This window comes from Morone saxatilis, unplaced genomic scaffold, assembly GCF_004916995.1.
Source record: "Morone saxatilis isolate NCDOM2014 unplaced genomic scaffold, NCSU_SB_2.0 Contig19, whole genome shotgun sequence".
Taxonomy (NCBI): Eukaryota; Metazoa; Chordata; class Actinopteri; family Moronidae; genus Morone; species Morone saxatilis.
In genome coordinates, this window is record NW_023339751.1 from 5,451,359 (window position 1) to 5,463,520 (window position 12,162).

General features: G+C 40.1%; 2 protein-coding genes across 3 annotated transcripts in view; one reads left to right on the forward strand and one right to left on the reverse strand.

Moving 5' to 3' along the window:
• The window catches only part of egln1a (egl-9 family hypoxia-inducible factor 1a), an 18,740-nt gene extending 12,605 nt beyond the window's left edge, over positions 1-6,135 (forward strand). For both annotated transcript variants that reach the window (XM_035663145.1, XM_035663144.1), the window contains 3 exons: positions 4,373-4,509; positions 4,595-4,662; positions 4,776-6,135. In XM_035663145.1, coding sequence (XP_035519038.1) covers positions 4,373-4,509; positions 4,595-4,662; positions 4,776-4,831 — 261 coding nt within the window. In that variant the 3' untranslated portion in view covers positions 4,832-6,135. The remainder of the gene's footprint in view (positions 1-4,372; positions 4,510-4,594; positions 4,663-4,775) is intronic.
• A 1,687-nt stretch (positions 6,136-7,822) lies between these two features.
• gpr137ba (G protein-coupled receptor 137Ba) overlaps positions 7,823-12,162 on the reverse strand; it is a 5,193-nt gene continuing 853 nt past the window's right edge. Inside the window, exons 2-7 of the mRNA XM_035664229.1 lie at positions 11,018-11,067; positions 10,689-10,911; positions 10,226-10,372; positions 9,149-9,277; positions 8,464-8,585; positions 7,823-8,361 (exon numbers count right to left, since the gene is read on the reverse strand). Of these exons, the coding sequence (XP_035520122.1) occupies positions 8,247-8,361; positions 8,464-8,585; positions 9,149-9,277; positions 10,226-10,372; positions 10,689-10,911; positions 11,018-11,067 (786 nt within the window). The 3' untranslated portion in view covers positions 7,823-8,246. The remainder of the gene's footprint in view (positions 8,362-8,463; positions 8,586-9,148; positions 9,278-10,225; positions 10,373-10,688; positions 10,912-11,017; positions 11,068-12,162) is intronic.

Consider the following 12,162-nt stretch of genomic DNA (forward strand, 5'->3'; position numbering starts at 1 on the left):
CAATGGAGTTCACTGATGCTGCATTTCCATTAAGGATGCACAGTAATTATCAGGGCAGATACATTAGTGGCTGATGATGGGAAATGTATATTTGTAAGAATTACAGCTGAACAGATTATTGGTCCATATTAATAATAATTTATTACTTCAGATTTTATGCTCTATAAACGTTTGTGAAGTTTTTTGATACTACGTTTGAACAAAGCTGTCATTTGTTTTTGTTGTCAGTTAGATTTGGTGAGAACATCTATCTTACCATCTCGCATGCATAAACTACAGGTTATGAAACTCTTTTTAAAATACGGAAACGTGAAATTATCAGTTATCTTATCGGTATCGGTCATGAGAAGCAGGTAATTATTGGTTATTTTATCGGCTGAAAAAAATCAAATACGCATCCCTAATTTCCCTCACGTTCTGGTTCCCTAGTTTCACCCCGTGACTGCTGTTCCTCTCTGTTGATGCGCATTGTTTTGCATTTGTTATCATGATTTCGTTTCGCATAACCCGCAGGCACAGTAAGCTTCTTCTTTAACCAGTGTACCTGCAAATAACGCACACCACACCTCTTTATAGCCAACAGCACTCACCTCAACCGGTGTTTTAAATTACATTATATTATCCCGGTGTATACCTTAGCACTTTCTCAACAAACACTTATTTTTTTTTTTAGCTCTTCTAACAAAAAGCCTCAGGTGGGTCACACTGCCCTGTTGCATGCTTTCTGCTGTTTTTTTTTTTTTTTGTTAGTTTTTTTCCATGCGCATGCTTCAGTTATTCAAATGAGCCATGTTATGGACAGTAATTCCAATCTGGCCTCTGATTGGCTGTTTCATTAGGCGTGTGATGAAATAGAATGCGGTTGCCTGGATACCGGGGTTCCGTGAGAGAATGACATGGCTTTGGAATGTTCAAGTTCAGTTGTTCCAGTTCTTTATCCCCTGATTTTCACCAACATGTCCCTCGAACTGCGTCAGTACTGTACAACGTATAGGTTGTTGAGTTAGCTGCGTGTGTTCTGTGGACCGTAAATGTAGTATTTCAGCTCAGATCACGCAGCAGGTTCCATACAGTTCATTGTATATGATTGTGTATAGTGCTTTCAATGCTTAATAGTCATAGAAGTGTGGAGCGTTATTTGTTATATTCCCAAGTCTGCTCCCAAAGTGTGTTACATGGTGAACTTCACTTATGCATGACCAGTCACAACTTTTGAATGTTCCCCGGTGCACCCATGTGACAGAAATAAAAGAAACAAGCCGCCCCGGTGGGAGGGAAAAGATACAGGCAAGCAAAAATAAGAAGTGGAGGGAAATGAGTCAGCCACTGGAGATACTTTCCTTTCTGCAACAAGTACAGATTCTGTGCAAAATATGCTTTCGGGTTTAAACTGCACAAAAAAAAATGCTATTCAGTATTTAAATTTGATAAGATAGCAACTACTGCAATTCTGAGAAACGGTGCACTTAAATAAAGTGGAATAAAATGCTGTGTGTTAAGATGCCAAAGTGCCATACAGTAATGTTTTTGCTGCAGCGAGATAAAAAAAAATGTCCATTAATTATCTAAACTGCTTACCTTGCTCAGGGTTGCAGGGGGTGGGAGCGTTTCCCAGCATACATTGTGCCAGAGACAAGGACAGGTCATCGGTCTGTTACAGCTGGCAGGCACCGTGGAGACATACGGACACATTTACACTCTCACTGCTCAACAATCAGGAGACATCATTCCTGCCATAACTATACAGCCTTAACACTCACACATCACATGAATCAGATTGAAGATAGGAACATTTTTCAGTCACACCAACACCTTAGCAGTGTGAGCAAGTTGCCTCCAATTCACCAACAGTTAAACACTAAAGAGAGTCAAACAAAAGGGACACCAGTATGGGGCCTGATTATTGATAAACATTCATACTGGTATCTGTGGGTACACCATGTGACTTCCTTTTGTGCTTTTAAAAGTGCTCTCAGCGGCCACGTGGGTGTCAGGTTTGGCTGGATTTCATTTAGCTTGGACAAGGTGTCGTACATAAAAAAAAAAAAAAACGCTTTGTTCCTCTACCCACTACAAAACAAACGTTCAGAAATAACCTCAGTGTTGGTATTTTCATAACCATCCACTGTTCTGTGTGTGGGCAGAGGTTTCACAGTCCACTGAAGTACAGTTACATGAATATGAACATGAGATATATATTTATATGTGTGTCTAGATGAGATTTTTTTTTTTATTTAGCCCAAAATTACAAATGTGAACAGCGTAAAAAGATGAGACGGTTACAATACACAGCTGAATATTGAATTAAAACCCTTAAATAATGCCGTCTCCACAGTGTTGTTAGACTGCTGATGGCCGATATATCATCTCGATATCAAAACAAAGAAATTATGTATAATCTTATTCTGTTCTGTAGGAAATCCAGGCGTGTGTTTACAGCAGGACGCATGAGAGTTACAGTACACGGCTCGACACGCTGTTCCACAGTGACGAGGCTGCCTGAAGATGTGTTCGAAGACATTTTTCGTTTATCAGTAATCCTTAAGATTCACTCCTGGTTGATTTGGTGACAGTCAACAGAAATGACACCAGTATGAGGCCTGATTAAACAGGAGTCTTTGTTACTGATAAACATTCATACTGGTGTCTGTTGTGAGAGAATGAACGTGAGGCTGATTTCAATAAGGTAATACATTTAAAGAAGCCATTTAAATCCAGCGCAGGAATGGAGAGCTGTACATTAAAAGTTCAGTGTTTTAGGGTTTAGTGACATCGAGCAGTGTAATTGCAGATTGCTTCACGTTCCCCTCTAAAGCGTGAAGGAGAAACTACGGTGGCTGTGAAACGTGAAAAACGTGGACGTCTGTAGATACAAACGTCTCTTTGTAACAAAAACATAATGATTCTTATATTCAACTTTATGTTAATGTGCTCTTTAGAATATGAGAAGTATTCTGCTAAAATAAAACCTGCTGTGTCCAAACCAGTTCCCACCGAAATGATACAGACAGCAGAAAACCAGAGAATTATTCTATTCTAAGGAGTATTTTCTTTTATTTATAAAACCTAAAAAATGTCAAAGGTCGGTCCAGTTTGGGTCACGGCGTAGTTTGACTCCAGAGTCACTGAATGGTTTGAATGAATCATTTGAACACCAGGGAGCTTTGTGTTGGTTTTGCCCTTAAGTCCCTGACACACCAGTTCGACGGTGAGTGTCTGTAACTTTTTCTGGCCGTGTGTAATCGGCGGTGGAGGCCGTTGGTGTTAGATATCACTCTCATTGGCCGTCTGACTGAAGCAAATCAGTGCAAGAGAAGAGCAACAAAAGTGAGCAAAGCAGAAAACACACCAAAAAAAGGATGGTTTCATTTTTCAACTTCAACTAATTGGATTAACTTATCAGACATTTTCTTTGTCTTCCATATTCTTCTTTTTTGAACTTGAATCACAAATGCAGACTACCGCCCTCTTCTGGTATGGAGAGTTATCACCTCTCACGCAGGCGGAGAACGTACGCGCTACTTGGCCGTTCGCTGTAGTCCGTGCAGCGTGTTCCTAAACGCAACGTGAGGCCACAGTCGGCTTTTGTCAGCGCCAGTCGTTGCCGTCGCCTCAGTGCCTCTAAATTGTCCATCCATAGGTCAGAAGGTCACGTCCTGCAGCCGAAGGTGTTCGCTCAAATCCATCTACAGGCCCGGCACTCTGATCGTGCAAACAGTTGTTAGAATCAGTGCTCACGTGTTTCTCCTGTCTTCTTTGACCCTATTGTGCCTTATTTAGTTTGGTCACACCACCGGCATTCCCCCTCATTCAAAGTAGTATAACTGGAAATAGCATTACTCCTCCAACAAAGGGTGTGAACTCTTTTCTGCTAGTTTGCGTGTGAAGAGAGGGGCCTATCATATCAGCTGTGTGAGAGTTTAAACGGCACGCTTACAGCAATCTGCTTTTTCACTCTCCAGGTCCTTTATCCAGCCAGAGCAGTTTTCCTGTGAGTTATTCTTCCTATCCCTCCACAGGAAAGCCGCCCCCCGCTGCTGCTTCCGATCCTGAGCTTTCCTCCTAGCCCTTGGAGTCGGACAACCCTTTTCCTTAACATTGTCGTCCTATCTTGATCATTTAAAAAGTCTGACATATGAGGTGTATTTTAAAAATCTTTATTATGTGTAAAAAAATGCAGTTTTTAAGAGACTTCCCCTCTCCCTGAATGTTTAATGTGGATGAACAGGACGGGAATCGAACCCACAAGCGTGATCACTGCAGAGGCTTCACTTAGTGTTGGCCTCCAACCGTCTCTTTTTACCTTCCTGCTATTGCTTTGTCCTGATTTGTATACATGACGGGGTTGTTTCTTCTGGTTCTGCTCTTCCAGGAACACGGTGGCCTTCTTCGAATCTTCCCAGAAGGAAAAGCCCAGTTTGCCGACATAGAGCCCAAATTCGACCGTCTGCTGCTCTTCTGGTCAGACAGGAGGAACCCTCACGAGGTTCAGCCCGCCTTCGCCACCAGGTCGGCATTCGAGTCTCTCCGCTGCACGCGCTCAGATCATCCGGGTCTGTTTCGCGGTGACTCATTGTTCTAATTCTCTCCGCAGGTATGCCATCACGGTGTGGTATTTTGACGCAGACGAGCGAGCCAGAGCTAAAGAAAAGTACTTAACGGGTAGGATTTTATGTGCAAAACTCCACAATCCTGTTTCTATTGTTTCAGTGTTTTGGGGTTTTTTTTACGCTCTTTGACGTCATCTCTCTTGTTTGTCTTTCCTTTGTGTGCAGGTGCAGGAGAAAAAGGAGTAAAGGTTGAACTCGGCAAATCATCGGATCCCAGCTAATGGGAAGCCTGCGTCCCCCCCCTTCTCCCTCCAAACAGCCATTAAGTGCTCTGTCCTAAGAAAGTGGCCTATAGAGAGCATGTGTGTGTGTTTTACATGGCAAAACAGCTGACTTTTGCTTGAGTGGGTGGATGATCCATGCTTATGGAGACAAAACAAACAAATACAAAGTGATTTCTGTTCATTTTCAGCAGACCTGGGCAACCCAGCGGACCTTGAATGTCATGACATTGTACTGAAAGGGATTGTGTGGATTTTTTTTATTTTATTTTTTCCTTTCACCTCTTCGGTGGAACGCTTACGTTACAGCCGACGTTTTCAGAAAATCAATTCAAACAGGAATTAAGCTCAGAGAGAATCTTCATCTTTTGCATATTTTTGTTTTTGCAGTTAATTTCTTAAAAGGTACAGTGTTCTGCATATGCTTAACGTGTTATGCTTTTCACATGGAATCAGCTGTTATAAGCTACTGTATGGCAAAATGTGCTTGAGTTTGCAATAATACGAGGAATGATCTGAATTAAAAACAACACCATTTTTCTGACAGAAATCCGTTGGTCTTAGTTTGAATTCATTCATCTGCGGCACAGTTGACCCTCACTGTCATTTATGATGTTGTTCCACCTGCTTTCTCTAAAGACAACATCTTATTTGAATTTAAGAAGAAACACACATACAGTACATCTCCCTGTGGTTTAAGGACACTTACACTTACACTGCTGTGGTCCTGTTTGCACTATGTGCAGTGTTGTGCTGCCCTCTGCAGGTCGACATCAGATTGCATCTGTTAGTTTTTTTTCTCATTTTCTGGACTGAAAATGGAAAAGAAATTCTTTACACTTAAGAAATACTTCACTCAACAGCAAATTTAACTTATTTTTTCACCCAATCAATATTATCTGTACTGTTGTCTTTGCTGCTGGGAAAACTACAGCGACAGGAAATCAGATAATGTGATCAAAATATTACAGTATTACATATTTCAGTGATGAGGTTATTTAATGTCCTGCACTGTGTACCAGAGTTAGTTTTCAGTCTCTCAGCTTTATATTTACACTTTCTGCATTAGATGACAAATCAGTGCTCTAATAAAATGACTTACTAATCTAATGTGTATCATTTTAAAACCTACAGACCGCCTCTAAACTTCAGCCTCACAAGTACATTCACAATCAGCTACTTGTTAAATTTAAAAGTGTTAACTTGTGTCCGTTTCCATTGCTGCATCGTGTATTAAGTGCTTTTAGAACGCAACCATCTTTGAAAACAGCTCGTCAATAAAATGGGGTGAAAGTACAAAAACACGTCCAGCCTGCTGATCCGTTTGTTCCGACACTGTAATTCTAATAAATGTTCTTTTAATGTCCCAACTCTGAACCACAGTGTCAGCTGTCCTCAATTTCAACCAGTGGTTTAACTCAGTGAAACACTGCTTTATTATTCTTCCAGTGCTTGTTTCCTATCTAACCGGAGCAAAGCAAATGGTTTCCACCCAGCTCCCCACTGGAATGGAAAGTATATCTTTTTCAGCTGCTCCGTTCATCTGGTTGTGTTCAGAGAAGCTTTCCTGTATGTCCATTAGTCATTATTACCAGTCAGTAAGCATTTTATTATAGAGTGATTATGTAAGATAGTTTTATGTAACCTATTTGTGATGTGATTCAGGATTCGAGATGTATTTGTTACATAAACAAGAAAGGCAATGTGGCATGCTCCTAAAGGGGAACATATCAAGATAAAAAAAACTATTATTTTCATGATTCATGCAGGAAAGACTCACTGAAAACTGCCTCAAATTCAAAGAACAGTTAACTTGTCAGCTATGGTATTAATACATTTTCCTGTGTCACTCTCCCGTTCTCAGAATGAGACAGTTTTATTAGATCTAACATCATAAGAAAAACCTTATTTGGTAAAAAAAAAAAAAGGTCTTCTTTATAATCAGAACAGTTGAGGGCGCTGCAGTTTACTAAAAAGTCACCATCATAGTCTGTACTCGAACACTCCAGAGACTTACAAATATTACATAAAAGAACTGTAAACACTTTGACTGACTAATATTCACTTGTTCCACTAGCTACAAATCAGGGACTTTGTACTATTCATCCAACTAGCCCCCCTTTATCTCGCCTTGATTCTTCGTTAAAGGTCAATATGAATAAATAAGGGCAGGCTCTCAATGATTTATTCTGAGATCGTGGATAGAGATAATCCATCTATATCTCACATTAGAGAACAACGTGAAGATGATGTAGGGGTACCGTTGTCAGATGAAGAATGGGACATTGCTCTTCTTAGGAATCATTAATCTTCTCTGTGTTCAAAGCCTCAGTGCAGTTTAAAGTGCAACATCGGCTACACAGATTTAAGTCCTATACGGTATGTAACAGATACAAACTGACCCCAGTGACCATCCTTTTTCTGACACCATTTCAGAGGCATGACGCTGTAATATTGTGCCGTCTCCTACTATTGCTATTTTTGGTTGAATTCTCAGTTCCAGATGATTTGATTCGCCCTGCTCACTTGCAGAAGGTCACTGCCTTTCCCTCTCTAGTAGCTGCACGCTCAATAATATTTAAATAGAAAGATGTAATCCCTCCATCACACACAACCAGCGGATTAAAGATCTGATGCAGACCATCAAGCTGGAATAAATCAGATGCGCCCTTGATGGCTCTATTAAGAGATTTTATAAAACTGAGACCCATTAATAAACTATGTGAATAGGTTACCTGGCCTGGAACAATACAAACTTATAGCTCTATAGATAGCTAAACCTCAATACACTATAATGTTCAGCTTTTGTTTTTTGTTTCTTGTCTTGTCTGGTATTCCAGATATGTTAGGTTATATATAAATTATATATTATAATAAGTGTGAAAAAGAACTGTGATCAGTCAATTATCCTTTTAGAAATCTACGTTTCTACGACACAACACGATTTATCAATAAAGTATTGGTATGATATTAAAAAATGAACTGCATTTCTCACAGCATTTTAACCTTTTTAATATGAATTAAATGAATATCTCTTCTATATACAACATCTGTATGAAAAAGAACAAAAGACAGTACATAAAATAGTAATACAGTACATATTACAAGAGTCAGGAAATATATTACGCAGTATTCAATATAAACTATACAATGAAAAAGTTTAAGAGCAGTTAAAATTAGATCATACTTTATACAAGGAGTGTGCAAAATTAATGTCCCATTAGTGGACCTTCATATACTGGCAGAGAGAAAGGTCTGTTAGTTCTTCTCCTCTAGACAAAGTAGAAAACTGAATGTATCGAGTAGAGGGCGACTTCTCGGCCTCATGTGCCTCTGTCACTACGAGAGACTGTGCAAAAAATATACAAATACAAAAACAATGCCACAGGTCAGCGGGAGTCACTGGGAGCTCCAGTCAGTAATGGCTGAGCTCCTCTGGAGGAGGTGGGAGGTGGTAACTGTCGTCCCCTCCGATGTAGGCACCGATGCCGCTGCTTTGGCTCCCCCACTCGTAGCTGTCAGCAGCCAGACTGGACAATCAAATAAAACAAGCGTTTTGAACTCTGTTCCCTTTAGCCACATTCCTGCTTCACATACAGTGCTTTGGTGGTTTTAAATCGTGGCGTTTTTACCTGGCTTGGATGTTCTGAGGCATGACGCTCCACGCCAGGTCGTCGTCACTGTCGTAACGCCGCGGGTTGTCGAAGAAATAAGACCTGGAGGAGAAGACGTGACCAGGAAGCCCAGAGACGCTCTGCAGGACGAGAAACAAGACAACAAACATAAGATGGAGTGAATTTCTTACGACATAAAACCTTTATACCTATAGATGGACAGATTAAGGTCCACTTTGTACTATTAACTCTCACGCATGCAGCTGTTCATTCATAAAAACCCATCTAAAACAACACACTACTGTCTGAAATAACAATGTGTATTAGATTGTAATGCGCATGGAATAAAGGAATTACATATAAATATCGGCATCAACCAATGAAAGACTCACATCAGTCAACCACTACTTTAGACTGTATTTCACTTCATTTCCCAACCTGCCTCATGGCCCCTTAAAATAAAGCAATATCTACTTGCAACCCCTCATCCCACGTTGTATTTGTCTATGACTTGTGAGCAGTTTTAGCAAGGAGTAAGACTACATTTTAAAGGCCTGAAGAAATACAGGACAGAAAGGAGAGATTATGTGTAGCTGAACTACAGTATTTTATCTGCTTTCCTATAAATCTTCTCCCGACCCCTCAGATTTATCTCGCAACCCCCTGGGAAGATTCCTGACTCCCAGGTTAATTGCTGACTCACCCTGTCTTGGTTGGGCTGCCGAACTCTGAAGAAGAAAACGACGAGGGAAGTGGGGAGCAGCTCCCATACAAACAAGACCACTCCAAAGACGATGTAGCCGGCGTCGCCCAGAGTCGACTGTAAATCCGCCTGAAAAACAAAGAAAAAAATCTATCTCATTCATTATTTCAACAACAATGCACCTGGTCAATAGTCAATCACTGCTGAATAAAATACTTCAGGGAATAGTTGGACATTTTGTGAAATGCACTCATTCGCTGTCTTGCTGAGACTTAATGAAAATACTGATATTAATCTCATGTCTGTAAATAAGAAGCTACAGCCAGCAGCCAATAAGCTTACCTTAGTCCTAAAAAGACTGCAGGAAGTTGCTATGCCCGGCCAACATTAATACAGCATGTACAACCAGTGATTGCCTACCAGGGGTACTTGGACGTGATAAGATTGCTTGACTATATATCAACTAATTGAGTCAGCTCTACCTGAACAACAGGATTGTACGATTGATGAAAACTAGTTAGTAAGCGAGCAGAGAACTCTAAATAATTAGCTAAAAGTAATAAACACATTGTTGAAAAAGTGCTAAAAATTTAGAAATTATTTAAAAAATCATCGTAAAAAGGTCCAGTGTGTAACATTTAGGAGGATCTAGTGGCAGACATGGAATATAATATTTTCATTTGTGTATAATCACCTAAAAAATAAGCATCATTTTGTCTTTACCTTAAGAGGAGCAAACACAAACCAAACATTGGCTGTAGACAAAGACGCATTACTACACACTTCACACCAAATCCAACACACTGATCCTTTAAAGTCTCCATGCAACCCTCTTGCCACCAAATGAGATGTAACATGTTAATTAGTGGACTATTTCCAGTCTTTATGCTAAGCTCAGATAATCAGCTGCTGGCTGTAACTTGGTATTTTACATATAGAGCACGGTTATCAATGTTCTCATCTAACAATCACTCATGTGCTTATGTGCCGTCTAACAATCAGCTAAACGGCACATAAGGGTATTTCCAAAAATGTCCAACTGTTTCCTGAAAGGCATCGTGACTTCTGGTGGTTCACCTGGTCTGAAACGTTGTACCAGTCGTAGTCAAAGGAGTTGATACTCTTGTTAGAGAGTCCCAGTACGACCAGATTGTAGCAGGCCCTGGATGCGTACAGGAGGATGACGATGGCTCCTATGACGGTCACCTGGCACACTGACGTCCCCTGCACAGTTTGAAGAGTTGCGTTAGGAAATGGCAAATCTACTTTTAGAGGAAATGAGACATAATCTGGTTGAAACCAACCCTGCTGTACTTGTGAACGCAACACAGTACAACCAGTCACACATAAGGACGACGCTGTGTTGCTAGGAAACAATCGCTATGTACAAAGCATGAATTACATGGAGAAGTGCATCTTCACACGAGGGGTGTGCTATATGCAGCGCACAATTCCTTTTAATAAAACAAAAACCCAAGCCACTCTGATCCCAGAGGGTGTAACTACTCAGAGATTACTCTTAAGGGGAAGTGTGTGTTACCTTGGATTCCAGGTAAATGTTGGCCAGAGACATCTTGGCGATCTTGTAAAGACACAGGGAGAGCGAGATGGCACACAGGACAAAGAGTGTGTCGTTGATTGCGACTCTCACTAGCACAATGGTGTGGGCTTCTTCAGAGGACATCCTCACCAGCAGGGCACACACTAAATTCACCACTAAAAACACCAGGCTGATGAACAGGAAGAGCAGGTAGAGCGGCAGCCTGTGGGTGAAAATGGAAAACATATTAACGCCAAAGGTTGCCAATAATTCACATATCTTTTACTACATTAACAGAAAATGTGTGAAAGTGTGAAAACTGATCTTACCTGTATCTCAAAAGCTCCGGTGCATATTTCGACTTTGCCTTGAAAACAACCTGTGAAAAGCAAAGAAATCCTGTATGATGCAAATGCGTCATGCTTGTCTAGCGAGCCCATTTTCACTTCTGTATTCTTGCTCTTTTCTGAGAAATCCTTTTAAAACAGGAACATCGCAGCTGAGTTTCTGAACTCTACATGCACAGTAGTCACACAGAACAGGGCCGCATGCAATGCTTTGTATCAACTGTGACTCACAGCAGCACAAGAGGATTATGCTAAAAATAAACTTTACGTAGAGGCCAGAGAAGCTATTATTTGATATTTGGATCAAGTAAGCAGATGAAGGAATAATTCACTGCATTGCACTTTGTAGAGGATGTGAATGAGAGTGTGTTACACTGATAGCAACAGGTTATATTTACTGGACAGTCTGTTAATATCAGTGACTATTAGAGCGTCATACAGTATCAAGTGTGTTTTATTATGTGCCTGGGTGATAATTTAGAGTTGATATCTATAGTATTATATCATGTTATTGAATTATAAAATTCTTTAAATTCAAAATGAAGGCAAGTTTCAATCAAAAGTTCACAAAATCTGATGTTATTTGTTTGGTTTCAAGCTTCTTTCAGATGTAAAGCAAACATCTATATACATAATATACATATCTTGATATGTGCTGGCATTGGAAAAACATATTTGGACCTAAAAATAATAGATATTCAATTAATCTCAAGCTCTCTCAGGCACACATTTGCTGGTTTGCTGGTAAATAACAGGCTGGTAGAACAAAGGTATAAAAAACCCACATTGAGATCAGGGAAGTTGTGACGTGTTGTCTTGTGACATTTTACATTCATTTTTTATCAACATACTGACAGTGACCACTCATTTATTGAAAAAGACTACCGACAGATCAATAATGGGAAATGATCATTAGACAGACTATGTCTAAATGATGCTACTGTACGATTACTGGAAGCCATTTTATATTCTGTTCGAAGGCCAAAAAGGCTTCATCCCCCAGGTCACAAGAGGTCAGTGTACGATTAAAGATCCACTCCAGACATGTTTTATGACCTTTTTTAAAAGTTTTTTGCACATTTAAATGTCTATTACCTTGTTGAAAACCCAGAAACTATTATTAATAT